The following is a 27,864-nucleotide window of genomic DNA, read 5'->3' as shown; positions in this document are numbered from 1 at the left end:
AAGTATGATAGTAATCATAATTGGTGGTGTGGCCCTGCCTTCTTACGCGATATAAGTAGTAAGTGGCCAGACAATAGTAACATCTTTATTTCGCCATATAGTGAGTTGCCTGAAATTAAACATAGCACTGTTTATTTACATTGTAATCAATTATTTTCAATATTTGATTTTGAACGTTATTCGTCATTTATTCGTTTGCAAAGGATTTGTGCATATTTATTGCGATTCATTGATAATGTCCGAGTACCTATTGTCAATGGCAAGGTCAATGGCATTCGTGTGCGACAAACCGGTTCCTTATCTGTAGATGAGTTACAGCGATCACTTGATACATTAACACGGTTTGCTCAACAAGAATCATTTAGTGAACAATATTATAGATTAAAAAATAAGTTATCATTAAATAATAGTAAAAATATTAAAAATAAATTGATATATAACAAAATAGCCGGTTTAAATATTTTTCTAGATGAATCAAATATTATTCGTGTCGGTGGTAGGTTATCTAACGCGAATGAATTTGATTATGATAAAAAACATCCCGTATTGCTTAGTGGGAAACATCGCTTTTCAAGATTATTATGTGAATATGAACATAAACGATTGCTTCATGCTGGTCCTCAGCTTCTAGTATATTCCATGCGTGAAAGGTGGTGGATTTTGGGGGCTCGCGATTTAGCTAAACAAGTTGTTCATAATTGTATAGTATGCAAACGCATGAAAGGCAGGACATTGACCCCTCTCATGGGCAACTTACCTTCGGAAAGATTAGAACAAAATTTTCCTTTTATGAATTGTGGAGTTGATTATGCCGGGCCCCTGCTCATTTTGGACCGAAAGGGCAGGGGTGCAAAATTAATAAAATCATACATTTGTTTATTCGTTTGTTTTAGTACACGGGCTATACATTTAGAACTGGTAGGTAGCTTGAGTACACATGATTATATTTTAGCATTAAATCGGTTCATAGCACGGCGTGGAAAGCCTTATCAAATCTTTTCAGACAATGGAAAAAATTTCGTTGGTGCTGAAAAGGAATTATCAGTAATTTTTAATAATGGTAGTGATATTTCTGATTTTCTTAGTCATAATCAAATTCGTTTAACATTTATACCACCGTACAGTCCTCATTTTGGCGGGTTGTGGGAAGCAGGAGTCAAGTCCTGTAAGCATCATTTGCGGCGGGTGCTGGGCAATGCTAGGTTAACACGTGAAGAGTTTGAAACGGTATTAACGCAAATTGAAGCCGTCCTGAACTCTCGCCCTCTGTCTCCTCTGTCCTCAGATCCTCATGACTTTCTCCCACTTTCTCCAGCCCATTTCCTGATCGGTCGACCACTAACTGCACCTATATGCGAAAACCTGACGATGATTAAGCCTACGCGATTGGGACGCTATGACCATGTGGAGCAACTTCGACAACATTTTTGGCAGCGTTGGTCGAAAGAATACATTTCAGAGCTCCAACAGCGAATTAAATGGAAAACCAACAATGAGGACCTCAAAGAGAATAGCTTAGTTCTGATCAAGGAGGATAATGTTCCTCCTTTGAAATGGAAACTGGGTCGAGTGATGCACGTCTTCCCGGGAACTGATGGGATTTCCCGAGTGGCTGAAATACGGACAGCGCACGGCATCATACGCCGATCGTTTGCAAAGATTTGCCCGTTATAACCCTCATGATCCAGCTTCACTGACGAGTGCTTCATGTTGGAAGCCTTTCCTGAGTTCTTCCAAGGCGGGCGGTATGTTCAACAACTCTGAAGTTAGCAGCGTACCTACGTCGTTCAGCGGTGTGGCGGCAACACCGGTGGGACTCTGGCCTGACTTCACGTTAATGAAAAACGAATGTGCTTAATCATGGAACCTCGCGTCATTCTCTTTTCTTGTAACCTTGTAACTAACAGCACAAAATGTAATCGTTATAATTAAAATCATATTTTTTATTCTCGTTTTCATTTTAATAACCTTTAAAGTAAAGTAATAAAGGAAGAATCATCTCAATATCAAACATCTGCATCTTAATAGCTTGGGGCTACAAACTAGCATTGCCAAGCGTTGAAATTTGTTTGTAGACTGTGTACCACTTCCCTTAAGCCTGGAGGCAGAATACTTTGCCCAGTGCCTGTTAAACGTCATATTACATTTTACTATTAAATCGTTTGATATTGGAGTTTATTCCGTAGGGATATTTAAAAGGAATTGAATTCTTTAGCTATATCTATTATTCATAAAAAAACAAAAATGTCATAAATAGAACAAATTGAAATGGGTCTCACATAAAGAGAATCATAAAAATCGGTACATCCAGTCGAAAGTTCTGAGGTTAAAAACCCAAAAAAAAGTCGAATTGAGAACCGTTTTTTTGCAAGTTTTCTAATAGGTAGTCTATAAATGTTCTGTGATTTTAAAAAAAGTTAATTTTATTCATTATATTCGTATATTTTGTTAACTAAAGCTATAAATAGAACCAACACATTATTCATCACATCAAAATAATTTCTCAGAAGGCTTGGTCGTACTATCTAACTTTTAAGGTTCGTAGAAATATTAAAATAGGAATCAACTTTCGTTACACGTGTTGTAAAACAAAATATTCTACTAATATTATAAATGCGAAAGTTTGTAAGGATGGATGGATAGATGGATGTTTAAAATAGGTACTACTGAACCGAATACAATGAATGTTGGTAAGTATGTAGGTAGCTGAAGACCCAGAAGAGATGTATTTTATTAAATGCAAAATAAATAGATAAAATTTTATTTGTCCCACCAATTTATAACATAATATACAAAAATATGTCATAAAACGCTTAATTATTTTATAATGAACTAGTTTTCCGTCCGCGGTTCCGCCCACGTTTACAAAGAAAAACCCGCATAGTTCCCGCTCCCTGGGATTTCCGGGATAAAACCTATCCTATGTGTTAATCCAAGTTACCCTATATATGTGTGCCAAATTTTATTGTAATCAGTTTAGTAGTATTTGCGTGAAAGAGTAACAAACACACACACACACTGACATCCTCACAAACTTTCGCATTTATAATATTAGTAGGATTAACAAATGCAAAATAAATAGATTAAATTTTATTTGATCCACTAATTTATAACATTACTAGCGGTCCGCCCCGGCTTCGCCCGTGGTACATATTTACGTTTTCTCTACATAAAAACCATCCTCGTACTTCAAGGAATATAATAAAAAAAGAATTATCGAAATCGGTTCAGCCGTTCTCGAGTTATGCGCTTACCAACACATTTTGCGATTCATTATTATATATAAAGAAGATATACAAAAAGATGTCATAAGGCTATTCCATTAATTATTTTATAAATGAATATATTATCTGAATTTATTCACAGAACCCATGTCACACAGCGTAATTGATTTATAGTTTATGGGTACAATATCCCATGTGAAATAAACAATAACTATTGGGTTTGTATAATATTATAATTAATAGTTGTTTATCTGGATTAAATCATTAATCTTATTAACATCGTATTCATTATTGTAGCTACCTAATTATTTCCTGGTAAAGAAATATTATGATCTAAAGAAATAGACAAGTAATGCAGATTATATAATACAAGCTTTCCGATCGCAGCTTCGCCCTCTTTGTCTAAAACCTAATTTAATTCTATACTAAGACCTTCCTCTTGAATCACTCTATCTACAAAAGAACCCGCATCAAAATCCGTTGCGTAGTTTTCAAGATATAAGCATACAAACAGTGACAGACAAAGAGACGTTGGAAAGACTATGTAGTGAGCATTATAACAGCAAAATATCTTATTAACTACTAATCTTATCTTATCTTATTAATAATATATATATAAATCTCGTGTCACAATGTTTGTCCTCAATGGACTCCTAAACCACTTAAACGATTATAATAAAATTCGCACACCATGTGCAGTTCGATCCAACTTGAGAGATAGGATAGTTTAAACATGTAGGTACCACGGGCGGAGCCGGGGCGGACCGCTAGTATTATGTATAAATGATTACAATATAAACAACACCCCAATTAATAAAGGGCCGGTTACAAAAAGCAAGGCTGTCAATGCCATAGCAAATGAACCCCAGGCCTGACAGGATTAAAGGATGTCAACAGGAAGTAATCAACTGGCTGTTCGCAGCTCTCGAGAATATATGCTGAGCTTTAGCTGTATTGTATATAGGTAAGGTTTGGTCACAGTTTTGATATGTAATAAGTATATGTAAAGCGATTTGGTTATGCGTTTTTGGGTAATATATAATGGGTTATATTAAAATATAACCCATTATATTATACTAGCCGCTCCGCGCGGTTCCACCCCCGTGGCTCCTCTCCTGTTGGCCGTAGCGTGATGGTATATAGCCTATAGCCTTCCTCGATAAATGAGCTATCTAACACCGAAAGAATTTTTCAAATCGGACCAGTAGTTCCCGAGATTAGCGCGTTCAAACAAACAAACAAACAAACAAACTCTTCAGCTTTATAATATTAGTATAGATTATATTATATTGTAATAAAATATTACACGAAGTTAATGCAACTATTCCAAGCAGACATTAAAGATAATTTCAAAACTTTAATCTTTATATAATAACTAGCGGTCCGCCCCGGCTTCGCCCGTGGTACATATGAAAAATAGATGTTGGCCGATTCTCAGACTTACCCGATATGCACAGAAAATTTCATGAGAATCGGTCCACCCGTTTCGGAGGAGTATGCAGACTAACATTGTGACACGAGAATTTTATATATATATATATAAGAAGATTTTATTTATTTATTTGATTTATTTCAGATAGTTGCACTATCCATATAATTGTTAGTATCTTGTTACCTTAAAAACTATGTGAGTAATAAAATTACACAATTAATTATCAACAATACTATTTTAAATCTATTTTAAATCATAATGTGCTTGAGACATGGATTTTATTCCAATGTCTCAAGACATTGCTTTCCCATCTGTCCACGAAGAGAGATAGGATGCTACTGGAAGCTACATATGAAAAATAACGAATAAACAGCAACGACAAATGAAAATGAACACCCTAAATCCCGATATATCATAAATTCAGGCAAAGCTGAGTTAAAGACTAAATTATGATCCTATTATCTGGGCTCAGGCAATGTCCAATGTCTGATAGCTCTCCAGACACCCATTGAAGATTATTGGCAAAATGGACACATGAATTGGTCACTTGCTGAATCGATATAGGGGTGAACTTGAGAATATAATGCTTCTTTCAGGGATTGGCTTTGTCAGTACAATATGAATTTTTTGATGGTGGATAATGTTTATTTTTATTGAGGACTAGCGGTCCGCCCCGGCTTCGCCCGTGGTACATATTTACGTTTTCTCTACATAAAAACCATCCTCGTACTTCAAGGAATATAATAAAAAAAGAATTATCGAAATCGGTTCAGCCGTTCCCGAGTTATGCGCTTACCAACACATTTTGCGATTCAATTTTATCTATAAGAAGATTAGTTAGATATTATATAAGTGCAATTTCATTTGTGTATTTTATAAAAACTAATTAAATATAACGTGTGAGAATAAAAAATATAGCTTTGAAGTGTAGTCGGAAAAGAGACTCTTATAAAGATAGAACGGACTAACTTCAATTTACATTTTTCATTTTAGTAATAATGTATTTTTTGGTAAAGCTCCAAATGCTTAAATTTAATAAAGATTACTATCTTGCGCGTAACAAAAATTGTTCATAACCTAATATTTTTCCTATCGATGAAACATGTAACCATCTATTAAACACACACACGCAAAAACATTGTAACTAATCACACATAACAATATAATCTAGAAGGAATTTTATCCATAAATCCCGTCATCAAAGCAAAATCGCTTCTAAAGCTATTCTATAAAAAACGATTTATTTTGTTTGAAAAAGCTCTAATTCGCTTTGAGCGCTTAAATCTATTTGCTAGTACGCTGAGCAAACCCGCACGATCTGTAAGTAGCAATTGTTGCAATAAGACGTAGATTATAGATTTACTACATACTACATAGTATATTTTTTTTATTCAATACTAGAGTTCCGCCCGCGGCTTCCCCCGCTTTGTCTAAAACCTAATAAATTACATACTAAAACCTTCGTCGAGAATCACTCATTGATGCAGTTTTTTAATAGATAGAGTGATTTAAGAGGAAGAATTTAGTATAAAATTTAGAAGGTTTTAGAAAAATATGAAAGAAAAAATTAAAAAAGTGCGCCTTAATTTCAAATTCTAAATACTGACCAAGTACGAAAACCAAGCAACAGCTAATTACCTAGTCTGAATCAAAATGAATGCGTACGAAGCAACTGCACCTTACAAAACCAAAAATCAAAGCAATTTAAATCCATTCATTAACAACGCATACAAACATGGAATGAAATATTGACTTTCAAAATTGCAATTTTATTTACTGCAAAACCATTCGTCAGAGAACGTCGGATAAATCAACGATTGACGCTTATTAGTATCGCAATGGAAAAACATTCGTCGATATGACGTATGTTTGAAGTGCCGCAAATTAAAAATGATTGCCTTATCATTTTGCTTTTGAATTGCTTTGGGTTTTAATTGGGATGTTTTTCAGTGTGTAGAGATATGGTTTTAATAGTTAGTTTGGGAGGAGTAAAAACCATTTAGTTCCTATTTCGTACGTTTACTTGTAAAATGTTACGAGCAAATTGAATTGATTGTAGGTATAATTTGTCTGTTTAATGACTACATCAGCACTGCTCAACTCTTGGAAAGAAATTAAGTTGGACAACATAATAATATGTTAAGTGTTAGTAGCATTGGGTATTAACTTGGCATTATATAGAATTTATTAAAAAGGTTATAGGAGTTTATTTTGAGCTTTTCAGCAAGCTTTTTATCATCTCTACACAACTATAGTTGATCGGTTATTCTGTGTCTACATGTCTGTTTGTCAGGCTGCTTTTACTAATACCCTAATCTACGTACAATTTACTAAATAACACATAACAAATATTAATCTATCATTTAAAAACATTACGCTTTCGCTATATATCACCCAATCAATGTGGTTAGATTGACGTCCGTTCCGATATGAGCGGCCATGTCCGCTGTCTCCGGATCGAATCCCAAATTTCTATTTACCGTTCATGCAATTGCAAATGCAATCGCTTTCTGTTTTTAGAACTGACACTTTTTAGGTTTTTTAAAACTGTAATTTCTAGTTACATAGAAAATCTATAATGATGGATGAAAAATTTTAGTGTATTGAACGCGAAAAATCTAGCACTTACTGAACCGATTTCAAAAATATTTTTATTTCGTTTATTCAATATTTTACTAAGTGGTCTAAAATTGAGATTACTTTAATAACAACCTTTAATAAATAAAGTATTACTCAATATAAATTAATAAAAGCTAAATAACGATTTTCAAAACTATGAAGCATATATTTGATTCTCTATATCTATTTAACACAGACCAAAAATGTAATAAATATTTTTCCGTTAAAACAGCTGGCAAAAAATATTTTATCTTTTCAGATATTTTGGGCTCAATATTGCCATCGCTATTTCTATTCGAGTTAACTATATTTAGATAAAGGTCAAATTTGATCGAGAATTCTACGTAATATTTATTTAAAACTAGAGGTCCGCCCCGGCTTCGCCCGTGGTACATATTTCGCAATAAAAGGTAGCCTATGTCCTTTCTCGGGTATCAAAATATCTCCCCAAATTTCATGCAAATTGGTTCAGTAGTTTAGGCGTGATTGAGTAACAGACAGACATACAGAGTTACTTTCGCATTTATAATATTAGTATGGATTAAATAAAATGTAGATTTTTAGCACTCGTTTTTTCTCTTTTTCGATTGTTTGCTGCATAAGCTTAAAAACTCAATAAATATCGTAACATTCATTCATTGGTGAAATGATAATTTAATGCAACAATTGTATACTAACATATATAATACTAGTTCTCCACTCGTGGCTTCGCCCGCGTATTCCAAGATTCGTATGGGAATGAGGTGTTTTAGGGTAGTAAAAAGTAGCCTATGTTATTCTCTAGCCTCCTAACTCAAAAATCACACCATAAAATGGCTCTATTCCTATGTGAAAGAATGACATACACTTTCGCATTATAATATCAGTACCTAATCTTCGGGCTAAATAATTGTCTTGGAATTTTATGCCTCTTTAAAGATGCATAAACTTCCAAAACAAAGTAATAAAAATAAACAAGTGGTTTTATTAAAAATTCGTTCTCCATAATATATTCCATGATATTTTCGCCATAACAACGAAATAATATTTTCAATTCCGACTACAATTACTTTGTTTTGTGAGTTGAAATTTAATTTTTCGCCTGTCATGCCCCTTCTGAGAAGATCCATGTACTGGTCTTGTTTAAAATAATTGTTTTTTATTTCTTATGAAGTCTGTGATTTTGACGGCGTTAAATGAGAATTTTTGTTCATTATTTTAAGTGAAAGTTGTATGGAAATACAATAATCCTACTAATATAATAAATGCGAAAGTTTGTGAGGATGGACGGATGGATGTTTGTTATTCTTTCACGTAAAAACTACTGAACCATTTCAGTGTAATTTGGTATGTAGGTAGCTGAAGACCCAGAATAGCAGGCTACTAACTTTTTATCCCGTAAATCCCACAGGAACGGGAACTATGCGGATTTTCATTTGAAAACGCGGGCGAAGTCGCGGGCAAAAATCTAGTATTACTCGTATATAGTAAAACATGGTATCACATCACCCTGTTAACATGCATACACATAAAGGTATAGTACATTCAATTTGAGACAATTTCCCTTTCATGATACTTGATATATTACTCCTTTAACATATGTGAAAAAGGTCATCCCGGGGACATGAAGGTTAATCTCTCGGTATATTGAAGAAGATTAGAATTGCTGTTTGTACGTTGATTTTATGGTTATTATCTTGTAGGCTTTTTATGTTCAACAATGTAGAGTTCTGTTGAAAAAATAATAAAGATGATTGAAATCAAAGAAAGCTTAGATAGGCTTTTTGATGTTTACCAAAAGGTGCTTTTAAGTAAAATACAAAATTCAAATTAATTATTATATAATATATTAATTATTTAATTCATTCCAAATTTCAATAATAAAATAATCCTCTTAAATTTATAAGGCTTTTAGCATTTTAATCTACCTTTATGTTAATTTATATACTTATGTCTAAATTTCAAAAGCTATTATATAAAAACTATATAAATTTCATAAATATAGTAGTTTCGGCAAAAATAAATAAATTATACAAGTATTGCAACACAAAGCCCGACTTGATTGATGAATTTAACCTTTCCTATGTCATTTGTCACAAATGTAACGATGTATCATAATAATGTCGAATTAAAATGGAAAAAACATTAATATCGGATAATGTAGAGTTTTATTACCCTGGCATTTTAATTTTAAATATAATAAGATATGTAGGAATTATGATAAACTTTGAAAATTTTATTTAATTATGCTATCCACGAAGAATATTGATATCAAAGTAAAATAACCAAAAATTTAATAATTCCAATACATTAAAATAGATTACGAAACACACTATAGAAGATAATATTATACTTATTTTTACACTCGTCCTATAGCCGAGCCAATTTAATAGGCACCATTTGACTTCTATCAATTTTATTATCGAAGAGAGGTAACCTGCTTCAAAACCGATTAAAGTGAATTAATCGAAACGGACTTGAAACATTTGTCATGATCGAACTTGAAACACATGTCAATTTTAAAATTCATCAGGCGAATCCCTGTCCCAGTAATATACTTTCTCGAAATATCATGTTATTCTATGTCGTCGTTACTAGGTTACGTTGTTGAATTTTGTTGAACTGTCAAATGTTGCCTATTAAAATGGCTCCACTATAATAAAACCAGCGGCAATAGACAACTGACAAACATCCTCTAGAACTAAAATATAGGAATAATACTTTTTATTCTATGCTTAAGATATTGCCAGATTCATAACTACCGTGAAGTGCTTACTAAGAGACGAAAATGATATGAAAAATAAAAACTACTGAAAACCAGCTTCTTCAAAAATACAGTATACAGAAAAAATATCACCAAAATTTAATGAAACACCTTTTACAGTTTTACATATTTTCCACTTAGACATTCTTAGAGTACCTATTCATTGCAAGCAAAGCATCACACCTCGCCTAGTTAAGGGCAAGCTGACGCAAAATGTAAATGGGACGACGTTTACAAATGGCCGTCTATATTGTCGGATTTCCTCCTTGACCCTTTAGTAGGGCCTCTTGTAATTAGAGAAGAATAACGCTTGAGATATGTTATTAAAGTTTAAGATGAAAATTTATTTGATTTGTAAAGAATATATTATATATTAACTTAAAAAGGGATATTGTAAGTCTAAAGTTGTATTTGCTGTATTTAAATACATTTCTTGTTTGGTGATCTTTCTAGAAACTTTGAAATTAATGAGAAGTAACTTTTATGATATTTCATTATACAGAATTATCTTAGTGAAAGAAACCGTTATGTATTAAACATATTCATTTTCAATGAGCAATGAGCACTGAGGAAATGTGTATTAGCGTAAGATTTTTGAAGTGAAACGTCTTTAGCCGGGTTGAGAGGAAAATTTCAAGGTTGCGTCACGATTTTGGTAGCTTTTATATCTTGCCAAAGAAGTTTCACTTCTGACACGTGTGCTCGGCACACCTGCACTTTTTATAGTGTATTCGAACACTGCACTTTTGACCAATTCATTCCTATTTATTTGCACACAATATTATAAAATACTAGCGGTCCGCCCCGGCTTCGCCCGTGGTACATGTTTACGTTTTCTCTACATAAGAACCATCCTCGTACTTCAAGGAATATAATAAAAAAAGAATTATCGAAATCGGTTCAGCCGTTATCGAGTTATGCGCTTACCAACACATTTTTGCGATTCATTTTTATATATAAGAAGAAGATTTACCAAAACTGTAATTAATCGAAAGATGTCCATTATAATAATATTTCAACACTTCCAAACACCCATTTAACATCAAGGCATTTTATCTAAGGAGTTAAGATCTCATATATTCGTATATTCAGGCGCTGAGCCAAGTAAAGGCAATTTAACTAGATATACATTTGAGAGCCATACTTGGCGACTAATGCTCGAATATTAGGCTTTTTATTCCTTTTGTGAATTTTTAATGTTAATTTTGTATGTAAAAACAGAGTGTTAGATAAACCGCTGATTAATATTAGTTTAGCTGTTTTATTATTAAAGTGTAAGAGGAAAGTATGAAAAATATGCCTGTATGAAGTGTGTTTGCAAAACCTTTTTTTAAGCTATTGCATAGCTTCTATCGCGGGACTTGAGCGCGGGGACCGAATCCAGAAATTCCGTAACGAAAAAAACCTCACGCTCCCCACTCCGACGGGCGCGGAGGTGTGGCTTGAAGGCATAGCATGCAATATCTTTACCACGGTAGTCCCCGAGTGCCACACGTCTTTTTTTTTTCATTTTTTTAAAACGCTTTTGTTAGTTTCACTACTACGTTTATATGTAATTGATATATTTTTATGTAACCAAATCCAAAAAATCATTAGTTTGACCCATTTTAAACGGACAGATTGACTTAAACATTGTACTTTTATCAACGATCGGTGACAATACAATAATTTCATGAGATTTAGCGTGCCTTTCTTTTACTATATTAATCATGATATATTTGAAAATTGTACCCATACTAATAATTTATTAACACTACCTTTATAAGATAAAAATACTTCATGCCAAAGTTAACTAATGCTAAAGTAAATTCAACATGATTCGTGAATTCAACATACATTTGTCAAATTGCGCGAATTTCAATCGACAATGAATTTACGATTGCATCGTAATTCATTCATTAGTAAGCAAATTGTTTAAGGTACTAATTTAATGTTGTCTTTGAATTTAAATGATGTTTACTTAAATTATGCTATGAAGTTCCTCTGTGTTTGCTTTATCGAATCTACGAATTAAGATGTAAATAAACTAATAAAAATATGTGCATTTACAACTCCAATTATTATTAAACTATGCGTTTTCATTTAAAGTGAAGTTAATATAAAGTAATTTACGAAAGGGACTACTTACCTAGTGAATTTTTTATTAGTAATCTGTACTTTTACTGTAATTCATTCCAGAACAAGCGTTCGGACCATCATTTTTCTTTTTGTCATTGCGTACTAAGACCCCTGTAGAACCGCCATCCTGTTACAAATGACGCGAAATTTTGTGTCAGTGTTCGAAATTTTGTGTGTGACGCGCTTTATTCTTGTGTCAGTTAGTCACTAGTCAGATCAAAGTCAAGTAGATAATTTATTCGTTCACTTGTAAATGATAAGACGTTATTCCGTGAATTAAAGTCGATATTTCCTTTCAAGGAAAAAGTAACAGACAATCAAATTTTCCTTGCTTAAAAATCCAATTTCCCAAGATTTTAAATCTAAGATTAAACGTTAACAGTTTAGATGTGTTAAACCGCAACTTTGATATATAAACCGGGGTTAATAATGAAATGCAGAGCTCAAAACAGGGCTTTTGCTCGTAAATCCACTGCTACAAGCAAAACACGCAACCACTGTGGAATGCCATTTCTAACATACAATACAAAATAACACAAACAGGTGCCATGCAAATTTCGACTCTATTTTTTAAGAATAAGCGCTAAAATGCATGAAAGGTTAAGTTTGTCGATACAACACTATCGCGATAGTTTAACCTGCGTAAGCGATTGTGGTCTAAAAGACCGATTCGCTATTTTCATTCAATAATGTTTCTAATAGCGAAGCCTTGAATTTGTATATTATTTGTATATTTGTATATTTGTATATATTTTGTATATTAATGCGGATATAAATAGACCTTCCAGAGTTCGGATTATTTGGATAACAATACTAGACAATTAGACATTCTTCTCTTTGATTATTCAGATATTAATATGACATTAGATAAATATTATTCTGTTTTACAGTGTCTTTCCTAGATAAAATACGAACTATCTTATTTGCAATCAAATATTACATTTTATTTGACTTTTTGTATTGAATTTATTTATTTAAATAGAAATAATCTACAAAAAACTCTACGAAAGCTCTAATTTCTACAAGAAAAAATATAATATGTATTTGTACAAAATTTGCAATGAACAGAAGCTTAAATTTTGAGCTTAATTATGTTAAATGCCTGGTTTTGAACAGCTAATGCATTTATTGTTTGGCCAATATTAGAGTATTATTGTAACATATTTGTTTAGATTATAATACAGTAGTTTAGAATAAACATTGTTTCGTTGAAATCGTTGTTTATAATTAGCGGTTCGGGCAGCATGACCACATAATTAAATAAATGTATGTTTTTCTGAATAGATCTAACTAACGACGAAAATCAGTCACTGTGAAAATATAACGATTAGAATGGAGATAATTTACACAATAAAATAAAATATAATTTAATAACATAATTTGTAAAAATTAATAGTAAAATTTTATAGTTTATATCAGCACACGGAGGGTTAACATAGTGATGTAACTAGTATAACGTTATAACTTCATAGTGATGTACTACGAGTATTAACTCTTACTACACGTTCACATGCAAGCCTTTATTGACTGCATTTATCCCAGGTATTTTATAAATGCAATCTGATAAGCTCGTTATTTTAAATTCTTTTTTTAAATACTTTAAGCCGGTTTTACCGTTTATTAAAAGTATCTCATGGCTTATTTCACAAGTTTGATGCAAATTTTCATACATAGGCAGATAAGCTAATACAGCATATCCAGAAAATTTGTAAATGGCGAATAAATTGTTAATTTAAATGTATTGTTATGAACACTTTAGCTTAAACTTAAGCTTTAGTATCTACATAATAAAGTAAACAATTTCAACATTTGTTTAACTATTCTTTATCAGCAAGTCAGCAGCAATATAATATGTTCTGCTGAAACAGACATTTCGCGTTAGTCTCTACTGAAAATCGAATTTTGGACCTCTTCATTCTACGCGTTAACCATTGTACTCAACTCAGGGTATACTCAAAATAAAAATCTCCACTGCTAAGTATGTGTTTTCGACGTCACAGTTCATATTCTAAGCAAAATGTTTATTGACATGACATTATCAATAGATTGACAAAACCCCTCTAAATAAATGTAGTTCAAAAAAATACACAAAATGTTTTTGACTCCTACAAGTTACGACCAAGTAACCATGTAATATATTGATGATATTCATTCCGATAAATAACGTAACACGCATAAAATATTCATCAATCTGTCCCTCTGATACGAGAAAATGGTGATGAAAATACGCCTATATTTTATATTAATTCTGTTAAGACGTTGACCCCAAAAAAATGGACAAAATGGGCAACACGGGATAGTGTAAAGGGATAGAAAATAGCAATCTCATATCTAGCTTATGTTCAGGAAATGTGCCGTGAACTCAAATATTTTATACAGTATTGGTAAGTGAAAATGAAGTTGTCTTGGTGTGTAAGAAAAGTTATAAACGTTTTAGTTTTACAAACGAACTGCTGCTTATAAAGAAAATGAATATTTTCAAGTAGTATTCACATGGGTTAAGAAATACACGTTTAACTAAGTTCAATATCCGTCTTATAGTTTCATATTATAATGTATTTACAATATTTATTTGATAAAATAAACGTACCATACTAAGTTAAAAATATTTACAAGTATAACACAAATTAATCTGTGGATTAACTAAATATTTTGATTACAAATACCACATTAAAGCATACAATATCTCAAAGAACAATAACACGCGACTCTACTATGAACAGTTAAAAGCTCTACAACTCGGAAAGAATTCGCAAGTCAAATTAAATAATTTATCATTATAAATTCGCTATAGTCTTCAAACTCTAAAAGAGGTCTAATTGAATAAATATATTAAATTCGAACTCTATTAGAAGCACTTTTGAATCGTCATAACAATATGCTTTAAACAATTAAAGCTGTATCTATGGAGAAGAACTGGCAAGAAACTCCATAGCTGCAATAATAAATTAAGTACATTACAATTAAGAATCTATAAAATATTATTCTTACCAAGAAAATGAAAATGTTTATAAATTGATTAAAACATTAAGATGCTTTGCATTCCTCAAATATAATCTCTCTCAGTTAATAAAGCGAAGCAGTGTTTAATACAACCGAAAAATATTTAACACAAAAGTTTAAATCCTTCTTTATGAAAGCAAAGCGAGTTTATTGTTAATTAAAGTTTAGTTTAAGGTTCGTAAAAATATTATGCTGTGGGAAATTCGTTTCTATTTCTAAAAGCTTTCGGCACAAAATTGTACTCACTTCCGTACATTTTTTAACGAATCAAATTGGTAGGATGTTCCTTTTTTGTTTCGAAAAAATTCCATTAATTCCTAATCAAATAAAACTTTTTGTCTTGCAAAGTTTGATACATTTAGAATTTCGGTTACGGAAAAAATTATGAAATGAAATGTTTCAATTTTCGTTAAATTGATGATACATATTTATATATTCTAAAAAATAAAAAGCAATCCCAAACATAAACATTCTATTATTATTACATAATAAATATATGTGATTTTGGTTTAAATAAAAACAACTTTTAACGACTTTTACAATTTCTTCGCACAATAAAACTACCCCGAACAAAACACAATAACAATGTGTCTATACTTTTCACAGTAAAACTAACACCATTAAAATCGTTCATAAACAGTAATATCGGTGGAAGATAAACGAGAAACAGTAAAACATGCAACAAAGGAACTTTAGCAATAAATACGTTTCCGAACGAATTTATTACAGGATCTACATGTTTATTAGCAGTACTAAGTTGCTATCTAGACTCGATTGGGTTAGGTTTAAGATCCAATCAAACGGTTCGATGATTGCTTATAAGGATGTAGTTAAACTAGATGCAATGTGTTGAATTATTGGGCGAATTTAAATCACATTTGTATGTATGTTACCTTGTTTCTAAGGTAGATACAATCGAAATATACGAGTATATAACTGAAAGTTGACTGACTGACTGACATAGTGATCTATCGACCAAACCACTGGACGTATCGGGCTTAAACTTGGCATGCAGGTAGGTATCCGTTAAGAAAGGATTTTGATCACAGACATGTAGTGATTTTGATCAATTCTAACCTCAAGAGGATAAAGTAGGGGATGAAAGTTTGCACCATGAACATTTATCTTTTCCACGCAGACGAAGCTGTAGGTAACAGCTAGTTTAACATGTTTGTATAGACACTGAATATGTCATGTTATAGATTTATTTATTTGGTAATTGTTTTAAAAATTTACATCTAATGGGTCCTCTTCACTATAGGCAGCGTTGGAAGAACAAAATATGATCCTCGATGTTTGCCGTCGTTACGGTGATTATGAATAAACATCTACAATAACGGCCAATCATAGACATTAAGGCTCTACACTATCGTGATTGCCTCTACTCGCCCAACGCTGCCCATTATGAAGAGGGCCGATTAAATGTAAAAATTGTAAACAATTACAAAACAAATGAATGTTTATTTTGTTTAACCTTGATGGAATAAAACTTGAATTATGAAGCGGAATGTTATTGTAATAAACAGGAAAGATTGGAATTGTTTTTCTTTCTTATTTTGTTTCATTTTGTTGTTTGTTATGTTTAAACTTAAAAAGAACATGAGTTATTGTACCTACCATGATTTCACCATCAGAAAGCTAACTTCATTTCAGTTTCACCAAGTAAAATAGGCTGATCTATTTCTTTTTTTTTTCATGACAACCTTTACATGACAATTTTTACAAGCTTTTCTGAATGTCATTGTCATATCATTTTTTACACGACCACCGATTCAAAGCTGGTTTCTGAATTAAGAGTTGCCAACTAGTATTAATATATGACTTAAAACAATTAAAATAAATCTCATTATATATCCCAAAAAGAACCCTAAAATCCCCTCATTACACGAATTTACATACATTCCAGTAACTATTCCATTTGCCTCTTAGCGCTGACTCATACAGCAATAAGGGAATTCCGAAAGGCTTCGCTCACAATTCCACAAACTGAAAAGTACATAAGGGTGCTTTTCCACCAGAGATATGCAAGAGAAATGTGTCGTGCGGGGCTGAAAATAATAAAGAAAATAAGAAAGAGCTGTGCTGTGAAAATTTGTGGAGGAAAAAGTGGTGCAAGGATGTATGGCGAAGCTGTGAAATTTCTTCTATTGCTCAATATTATAGAACTAACAAGCAAACATTCCTCGCACACATTCCTTGCACAAATTCCTCACACACATCTCTCTCTTGTTTGGTATGCGCAAAAAGCACCAGAGCAGTGCTGATGAAGCGAGATAAATGAAACGATACTATTGGTTCTTTACAAACACATTCCTCGCTACACATCCTCGCACATAATAATATCTTCTAGAATCGCAACCTTAGGATGTTTTTCCACAAATAATAATAAAAAAAAATAAAAAAATAATAAAAATCTTTATTTATCCATACCTTCAATTACATTGTGTATTCCACTCAATTTATATAAACACAATACTTAAAACTATGGACATTATCGTCTAAACTAGGCCGAGCCTGTATCTTAGACGATAATATCTTCCCACTATGTAATATAAACTAATTATTCACAATAATACAACCGTTCACAAAGTTACAAAAATTATCATAACAAAGACGGTGATTTGACATTTGCGTACTTAATAATTCTAAGAATAATGGACCTTATTAACCGATCGTTGATGACGAGTAAAAAAAATATAATAATGTGTGAGGATGTTTAGTGAGGAGTGTGTTCGTAAATAACCAATCATATCGTTTCAATTAGTTAGAAGTTTGAAGCGTTTAGCGGAAGCGATACTATTGGTTATTTACAAACACATCCTCGCACATTATTGGTGGAAACGCACCCTTATTTAAGTTAATGAGTGGGTGATGTACGAGCAAAATTAAACGTTTACTAATGAGCATCGTCTATTTATTGATACGGAGTAAAATTAGCATAGTGATGGAATGTTTATGCTGCTTTGTTAGCCATAATTAAGATATTAGGACACTTATTTAGAGGATTGATTTTAATTAGGTAATAAATAATTGTGACTGTTTATGCTGTTTTACATGGGAATAATTAAGTTATTAGGATACTTATTTTGTTTTTAATTAGGAGGAATAAATAATTTTGAATGAATAGTGGTTATTCTCAAAACTCAAAACTCAAACATTCATTTATTCAATTAGACTACTATTTAGTAGCACTTTCGAATCGTCATTACATAGTATTTTAACATTTACCACCGATTCGGAAAGCAGTATCTATGGAGAAGAATCGGCAAGAAACTCCATAGTTGCTCTTTTAAATAATGTCAATAAATTTACATAATATGTAACTTATATCTACCTAACTACATAATATGCCAAAGAACTGTCCTGTGGTTTTTACGTGACAACCCTCCATGGGTCTTTATCGTCCATATATTCCTGAATACTGTAGTACGCTCTCTGAACTAGTACATTTTTTATGTAAGTTTTAAATTTAGTACTACTAAACTCTTTAATATTATGAGGAATTCTATTGTATAAGCGTATACCTTGACCCATAAATGAATTTTTAACTTTAGCTAATCGGAAAAATGGCATTTCAATTCTATTCTTGTTCCTTGTGCCATAATCGTGTCTATCTCCTACTCTTGTGTGTAAGTCAGAGCTTTTGTGTACATGCAAAATATTATTAAATATATACTGTGATGGTACAGTAAGGATACCAGTATTCTTAAAATGATCTCTTAGTGAGTCCCGAGCACGTAAATTATATATAGAGCGAATGGCTCTTTTCTGTAAGATAAATATAGTTTCTATATCTGCAGCCCTGCCCCACAGTAGAATTCCATAGGACATAATGCTATGAAAGTAGCTGAAATAAACCAATCTGGCCGTATCTTCATCGGTGAGATGCCTTATTTTTCGGACTGCATATGCAGCAGAACTGAGCTTACCTGCAGCGGTGTTGACATGGGCTCCCCACTGTAGTTTCTCGTCCAATGTTAACCCTAGAAATACAGTAGACTCAGTAGGATGCAATACCTCCCCGTTCAAGGTAATATCTCTGTTCAACTTTTTTACATTAGGAAGTAAAAATTCAACACAAGTGGTTTTTTTGGCATTTAATAATAAATTATTGGCAGTAAACCATTCAGATATGTGTAAAAGAGCACTGTTCACTTCGTCAACATTTGGGTCATGCCTATCCACATTAAAAATTAATGAGGTATCATCTGCAAACAGAACTATTTCACACCTATCCTGCAAATAATAGGGAAGATCATTGATATATACCAAGAACAAGAAGGGACCTAAAATTGACCCCTGTGGAACACCAATGTTAATTGACGCACCGCTAGAACGTTCTCCATTAACAACTACAGTCTGTATCCTATCATGCAGGTATGACGCTATGAGGTTCTGGGCTTTTCCTTTAATTCCATAGTGATTAAGTTTACGTAACAAAGTACAATGTTCAACGCAGTCAAATGCCTTGGAGAGGTCACAAAATATCCCTAGAGCATTTTTTGAGTTTTCCCATGCCTTATATATATGTGTTAGAAGTGCAACTCCAGCATCTGTGGTTGAGCGCCCCTTTGTGAAACCAAACTGTTTGGTGTGCAGTAAATTATTATTTGCAAAATGACTACTCAATTGGTTTAATATTAACTTCTCGAATACCTTACTTAATGTTGGTAAAATAGAGATAGGTCTATAATTGTTACAGTCTTCTTGATCGCCCTTCTTAAATAAAGGTATAACTTTACTAAGCTTTAGTAAATTAGGAAATGTACCATAGTCACAACACTTATTAAATATGGAAGCTAAATTTTTCGCAATATTTTCTATTATATTATTAACTAAATTTACGGACATTCCCCAAAGATCACAAGTATTTTTAAGATTAAGCGTCTTAAAGGCAGTAACAATATCATTAGCAGTTACGTGTCGTAATTCAAATAATGTACTGCACTCCGCAACATGGTCCCTCAAAAAGGTCTCTGCAAGTGCTGAAGACGAATTTAAACTATTAGTAATAGTAGCAGGGACACTACTGAAGAATTCTTCAAAAGCAAGCGCAACATCAGCACTTTTGTCAATAACCCTGTCATTATTTACAAGTTTTATGGTATTACTTGATTTGCTTTTACCCATTTCACCATTAATAATTGACCAAACTGTTTTAACTTTATTATCAGAGTCGCGTATTTTTTCTTTGATATACAAACGCTTTGCAGTGAAACAAACTTTTTTAAAAATTTTTGAGTAATTTCTAACATAACTAAGAAAAGATGGGTCTTTATTATATTGCTTCATACCATATAATTCATAAAGAATGTTCCTGCACCTATGTATACTAGCTGTCGCCCATTTACTAAATGGTAAATCCTTGGTAATATTTAAAGATTTAACTTTAAATATTTTTTCAAATTCTTTATGTACTAAATTAAAAAGATTTTTAAACATTTCACAAGGACTATTAGGATAGGATTGATCATTTAGTACGGGCAGGTTTTTATTAATATTATTCCTAAATTTATTAATGCCTTTTTTAGTTATAGGCCTAACATTAATCCTTTTAAATGTAGGTATGCAATCCCATTCAAAAACTACTTTCTGGCCACAGTGATCCGAAGTCAATGTATTGAGAATATTTTTCTCTAAACAGATGCAGTCACAGTATATATTATCAATACAAGTTGCAGAAGTAGGTGTAATTCGTGTGGGTTCGTTAAAAAGTTTATATAGATTAAATGACTGAAACAAATTAACAATTCGTGTAGCCGTTTGTGTTTGTAAAAGTAAATCAATATTAAAATCACCACATACTATAACTTTTTTTTTACTCCTGCTTAGACGCTTTAATATTTCTTCCATGACTGTCTCAAACATATTATAGTCACTGGAAGGGGGTCTATAAACGCAAACAATAATATAACGCTCCAGCTCCACACAGGACAGTTCAATGGTCCGTTCTACAGAAAGACTAACAATGTCAGTTCGTTCTTTACATTTTACACTATCATGTACAAAAATAACAGAACCTCCGTGAATAGCCTGTGTCCTAAAGTATATACTTTTTAATTTGTAATTTTCAATATTTACTAACGACTGACATTGTTTAAGCCAATGTTCTGTTACACAAAATATTTTAATATTGTTATCATTCAGAAACAATTCTATTTCTAACAATTTGCTAGCCAAGCCTTGAATATTTTGATGCACAATGGAAAAACACTGCTTAGCTGTTGTCTTATATACTAGTTTAAATCTAGCTTAGGGCTAGATTGTCTGTCTACACTTAATCTAGGTTGATGTATAAAATTACTACTACATAAAATTATAGTAGATCGAAGATCGAATTGTAGTAGATGGTCTGATACCGAACATGTACCAGACTGGTTAATATTATATGCTATTAACATAGCAAGTTCACGCTTATATCTATATGGCAGATACACTGTATTCTTTGTCAAAGTAAAAGATTTAATACATGAGTTAATGTCAAAGTAAATAAATGCATCACGATGATGATTTGTTAGGTTATACAATTTTAAATTCATATTATAAATTAATCTATTTTGTTCTTGTGTCAAACCAGGTAGGTATGGCAAGGTACACAACATAAATTTACATTTAGTCTTACTACTAATATCTAACATTTTTTTTAATCCTACATCAATATCCTTATTATTTATATTTAAACTGTCCCCATATAATATAATTACAATATTATTCTTATTAAAGCTGAAATGATCCAGTGATTTGATTATATATTTAAATGAACTGTTAGGCGTACAAACATTAGTAACTTTAAGCCCTAAGTTGTTGAGCATAGCGCCAAATCCCTGACCAATATTATCTGACAACACAATTATTTCCTGCTTTGAAAGGTATTTAGTATTACTGGTTGGAATTGTGGTAGTGGGTTTAACACTATGTATGTCTGTGTAGTCAGGCTTATGGGGCGACGGTTGCTCATTGTCATTGTTTGAACACTGACATACATATTTATTGGTCAGCGACTCAAAACGATCCATATTCTCATTGCTCAACTTAATAAGATAATCTGCCTCTTGTATATGCTCATTAATTTGCATTTGGGCAGAAGAGTATTTCTGGTTCACATCAGTTAACATTTGACTTAAGGAGTCTATCTTCTCCTTAAGTTCAGTTGTTTCTACATCATATAAGATTTTATAGTATTCTAGATCCCTATGATATTTATCTAACTCCTGAACAAGGTTTATGTTGTCTTTCTTTAGTTGAACTATCTTTTTTAAAGAACTCTTTCTAACAATAGATTGCGTACGCTTGATGAATTTACTTATTCTAAGATATTTTTTTAACTTCTTATGCGAAGAGAAATTGAATTTTTTAAAGTTTATAGAGCCACTTAACTGTCCACATTCAATTAATTCATCATGAAGACTACTTGGTGTGTTGCATTGCCGCTTGGGATTGTCCTCTTGCGCTTCCATTAAGCTACATTCCAACTCAGCGATACGGCTAAGAGCTTTCTCATGGTCACTAGAGCACTGCTGGAAGCTGTCCACAACGTCTTGTAGGACTTTGCACTTGTCTTCACTATAAATGTATTTCATGTGTAGTTCAGCCAGCTCGGCCTTAAGAAGAGAGTTCTTTTTTATAATTCCTTGAATCTCTAATTCACTTTCATCCCGCTCTTGTATGAGTTTTTCACATAAAGATTGTGAAGCTTTTAAATCATGGAGTGTAGCTTTTAATTTATTCTCCATGTCCTTAGCTACTGCCTTGCGGGTCAGCATGTTGTACTTTTAAGTTACTGAAACAGATGAAAGGAAATGTATGAGATAATTATTCCTGAATACTATTATGATAGAACTGAATGTTGATATTAAGTGATTAACGGTATGATGTAGTAAAGAGTAAAGAATAATATTGTCTGGGGCGATAAGTTTTTGTCTTCTAAATTGCTTCCAACTTGTCAAGCAAAGTGAGACGGTAACTTTTATGCCAATGTATTTATTGTGACGTAGCTCATTAAATATGAGCGGTGTTAGTATTACAAATGAATGTAGGTGTCGTATATAATTAAATATGAAATTTTAAAACTAGTACTCCCCTGGTTTATTGGAGAAGATGTTTGAATTCGGATAACCGTTGACACGTTGACCTCCGCGTTATACAAAACGTTGCGTAGATCACATAGAAGGTGTGTTTCACAATTATTTTCACTTTTATATCAATAAAATAGTTAATAATTACTAATATTTACTATTTTAGCACTAATTAATTAATTTTAATGTAATTTTAAAATTTAAAATCTAACAGCTGATGTTAACTCCGCTGTTGACACCTGTCAAGTCCAGTCAGTATTTATAAATGAGTTGAAAAAAATAAAAAAAAATATTGCGATATATTACTAATTACTTACAACTATAGAGTACTTTTTCCACTGGCAAATTTCTCATAAGTATATGCCTTCTGCTTTTATCTAAAACTAAAGACACAGGTGGGAGGTCTTTAGATGCTCATACAATAAGTATTTGTTTTGTCTAAAATCAAGATAAATTTATATAGTTTCAAAATACCCAAACTATGTATTATTTTAGTGAATATAATAACATCCTACACGTATGTCTGTATATGAGCCATTAACAATAATAATAGGATAGGTTAATGACAGATTAAAAACAAAGTAAAGTAAATTGTGATTTTATTTTTTTCTAGTAATATAAAATCACAGCTAATAATTGAGACTATTAAAAAAGTAATCTTTAGGTCTTATATCGATTAGACACTGCTATGTAGCCGAATGGGAATGCCCGCTATTGCAATGTAGAATTACATTTTTTGCTATCCCTACTAGTTTTAAAATGCGAAAGTTACTCAGTTTGTTGTGTACAGTTTTACGAAATCTCTGAATGGATTTTGATGAAATTTGGAACAGAGAGAGCTAAGCATTGAATGGATGCATGCATAAACTAATTGTGAAAATAAACTTGATGCGAGTAAAATAGAGGGTGGAAATATGTACATCTGATTCACGATTACATATATGTACTTAAGCGAAGCCGCAAAAGAAAAACTACTTATTTTTTTTTATTCGAAGGCCTCCCTCAAGGATTTCCAGTACGACCGGTCACAGAAGATTTTTATTATATTACAAATATTTGAATCTGTGTAAAAAAGTTGACAAAGTGGCAACCTAGTATTTAATAAAATACTAATCGCCTTGCAATAATAATCTCTATCTAAAGATTAAATAGCGTTATAAGAAAATAATATTGAAATAATAATTTACGTACGGCACGGTAAGTGCATGAATATATTTGGTATAGCCACTCTCCTTTCTAAACAGTCATCCTATTTACGTAGGATGATAAAATAACACTCAGCTAAAAGTATATCCTTTATTTTTAATATTAAAATATTCAAATCCATCTCTCTTTAAATACGTAAAGCGAATGCATGAATCTAACAATCCGAATACATTATGCATTCAATATTATGTCATATCACATTCCCGTCTCGAAGATACGCAAAGTATGAAAAGGTTACGAATAATCGATTCGATTGGTATTCGATGCGTAATTCGGTTCGCGATTATATGAGTTTCGAGGAATGTGAATCGATTTATCGGATTATTCGATTCCCGGCGCGGTCCTTTTACGTATGTTCAGAATTTAAAACCGTTGTTTTATGCAAGTAATGGTGGGATTGCGATTGTAGTAAGTGGGGTCGTAGAGCGTTTTAATTGGATTGTGTTTGAATGGGAGCGCGTGATATGAAATCTTTTTGCGAATCGTAGGAACGTAGAGCGACTTTCGATTCTTTTGCTGTCAATCACCTGCAAAATTAAAGGAGATCTTTTTAAATATGTATCACATTATTAATGCTTGTAGCGCATGTTTAATTATTACTAACAAGACACTTGAAAAAATTTAAACATTAAAATAAAACGTTAACGTTGTAAGTTATTAGTTATCTTATCCAAAGACATTAAATTAAATTTTGGACATGGTATGTTATAATATATTTGCTCTCAATAAATTCATTACTGCCTTTAACCAACATTGACTAGTAAAACAGATGTGTTTGTGTTTGTGAACATTTTCTTTTCGAATCCCAAAAATTCTTAGTTATAATATCACGATGTCTACTTACGTAATGTCTATTTAGAGAGGAAAATAAAACTACCATTATCAAAGAAACAACAACATGTCAACGAGAAAATATTTTAATTGAAATAGCATAGATTATGGAGCGTAGCGGGGAATATCTATTCTAATAATAATATTACAAACCTTTCCTCTTTATAAAAAGAGGAAAGGTTTGTAATTATGTATGTATGTATGGTTCTCACGCATAAACTACTGGACCGATTTCAAAAATTCTTTCACCATTAGAAAGCTGCATCTTCACTGAGCAAATAGGCTATATTGCATTTTCAAAAAAAAATATAGAGATCCTTACCAAAAATGCAATAATGTAACCCAAGGTGTAAAAAATTCCTTAATAAAAATTCTGTCATCGCGTGCGCTGCGGAATCTATTCCTTGAAGTACGAGGATGCTTCGTATGAAAAAAACGTAAACATGTATGTACCACAAGCGAAGCCGGGGCGGACCGCTAGTTTAGAAATAAGTTGACGGGAATAACAATAAGTATAAGTAGTATTTATGGCTTTTCATACATGAGTAGGAATTAACTATTGAAATATTGTTAACTTGTACATAATATTATGATATCTTCAATACTTTTTATAGAATAAAGGTATATAAATGTTGATATAAAATAATTATAGAGGAGCGATGCAGCTTATTAACATTAGATTCATATTGAAAATAATAATAATCTTTATTTTCATTGAAAATATTTATCTGTACGTGAAGATCATAATATTAAGATTTTATACAAAGAATGTATTTATTTATGTGTGGTTATACGTAGAACGTGCAAAATTTTCTAAGAGTTTGCGCATCGAATAGAAAATGGAGGAAAACGTTTTAAAAATAGAATAGTATCTAAAATGTAAACGTCTTGTGGCAAAATAATTTAATTGAAATTTAAGTTTTCTCTATCTCTATTTACTTTTTGACTCTACTTTTTTACTTTTTGTTTGGTATCAATCATACTGTATATTCTTATAAAGCTGAAGAGTTTGTTTGAACGCGCTAATCTCAGGAACTACTTGTCCGATTTGAAAAATTATTTCGGTGTTAGATAGCCCATTTATCGAGGAAGACTAAGGCTTCATATCATCACGCTAAGACCAACAAGAGCGGATCAATGCGGGTGAAACCGCGGGGCACAGCTAGTTTTAGATGATGAATAAAATCAAAGCCCTTAAGCAAGCTTTATTTAATTTTTTTTTTTCAATTTTGAAACTAATATAGAACTATTTTCATTAAATATATCCATGATCCATGCGATTCCAATAAATATTATAGGGAATTCGATCTGCTCGCAGATTTATGAAGGCACCCTAAGCTATGTGGGTGAAACTAATTCGAGTTATTGCACTAATGCTTGCGATACACGCACGGAATACAGAATGTTGATTTATATATATGTTGTTGGTGTGTGCGAATAAAGGATGAAGGTAAAATGTCTGGAAAAACTCTATATTTTGAAATTATATTGAAAATGTAGAGTACTATTATGAATTAATTTAATTTCAATATATAAAAAAATGCATAATACAATCATACTACTACTAGTTAAGTACCTACATAATATATTGAAATAGGAAGAGATAATATTCTCTAAATATTGTTTGGGTGGGACTTTTTATGTCCGTAAAAAAGGCGGCGTAAAGTCTTATAATACCTACTATACCTGGTAAATACAATAAACAATATAAAAAATAATGATACAAATTCCTGATTCGTTACGCCCTATGATTTCTTAAAGCGACCGCAATGTACTATTATATCGTTTTTGTTATTTTTACTCGCCCCTGTTTTTATTACATTTGGCAATGCCAACCCTCGAAAATATCAATTACCTTGTTATTTTTTCATTCGAAACCCCATTGATACAAATGTCAAGTGTCTGAAAATTGCATGTTTCACATTTTTCGAAGAAAATTGGATGAGTGAGATAGGAATATGTGTGTGCTGCTTACCTACTAGGTAAGCATAATTGTTAAAAAAAGATTGCTCTTTTATTGAGCATTTTTTTATAAAACCTAAATGAAAAAAATCTGTAGAACTTATAATATAAAATATAAATATTTTTTTTAAGTCATTTGAGTATAAAACTATAGAAAGCTTTTTCAAATACAATGAGGTGTTTTAAAACTTCCATATCATATAGACATATTCAATAGCCATTAATTATTCATAGTTTATTTTAACATGCTCATAAAAAGCTTAAAAATTTTAAATCTCACTTTAAATCTGGAAATTTTACGTAATGCCGTTTACATTGATTGCAACGTAACATGTCTTTAGTCGAATTGTTAGCGCTTAAAATATGCATACGCTTCCAATGTTAACTCGATATACTAATATAGTCTGGCAATCCCAAGCTGTTATATTACACGCTCCATGGAACCTCGCCTTGCACATAATATTTTAAAATAATCTAATATGATGTAATTTTTTACTATAGAATCAGTTAAAAATAACCATTTATATTAATACTAGCTGCGCTTCGCGGTTTTACCCGAAGTAATTCCTGAGATTAGCGCGTTCAACCAAACAAACAAACTATTCAGCTTTATAATATTATAGTATAGATATAATAATAGATATAATAATA

The 27,864-nt window shown here is 31.9% G+C and overlaps 1 protein-coding gene across 1 annotated transcript; it reads right to left on the bottom strand.

Annotated features, from left to right (window-relative positions):
- Nucleotides 1–1,677: 1,677 nt before the first annotated feature.
- On the bottom strand, nt 1,678–23,459 carry LOC149478373 (uncharacterized). The gene is made up of 2 exons (XM_089709162.1): nt 21,444–23,459; nt 1,678–1,823 (listed from the first exon to the last, which is right to left on the bottom strand). The coding sequence occupies exons 1-2, from the start codon at nt 22,900–22,902 to the stop codon at nt 1,678–1,680; spliced, it is 1,605 nt and encodes a 534-aa protein (XP_089565288.1). The 5' UTR covers nt 22,903–23,459.
- Nucleotides 23,460–27,864: the final 4,405 nt, after the last annotated feature.

Source organism: Colias philodice, chromosome 22 (assembly GCF_061535455.1).
Source record: "Colias philodice isolate Cphi_HAF_F1 chromosome 22, ilColPhil1 Martin Lab GWU primary, whole genome shotgun sequence".
NCBI lineage: Eukaryota > Metazoa > Arthropoda > Insecta > Lepidoptera > Pieridae > Colias > Colias philodice.
This window is presented reverse-complemented; position numbering and strand designations above follow the sequence as displayed.

Coding starts and splice junctions, on each gene's coding strand:
- LOC149478373 (XM_089709162.1), bottom strand. CDS start 22,902: ATGCTGACCCGCAAGGCAGTAGCTAAGGACATGGAGAATAAATTAAAA. Junction 1,824..21,443: donor TACTATAATTTTATGTAGTA/GTAATTTTATAC, acceptor ACGTGAAGTCAG/GCCAGAGTCCCACCGGTGTT.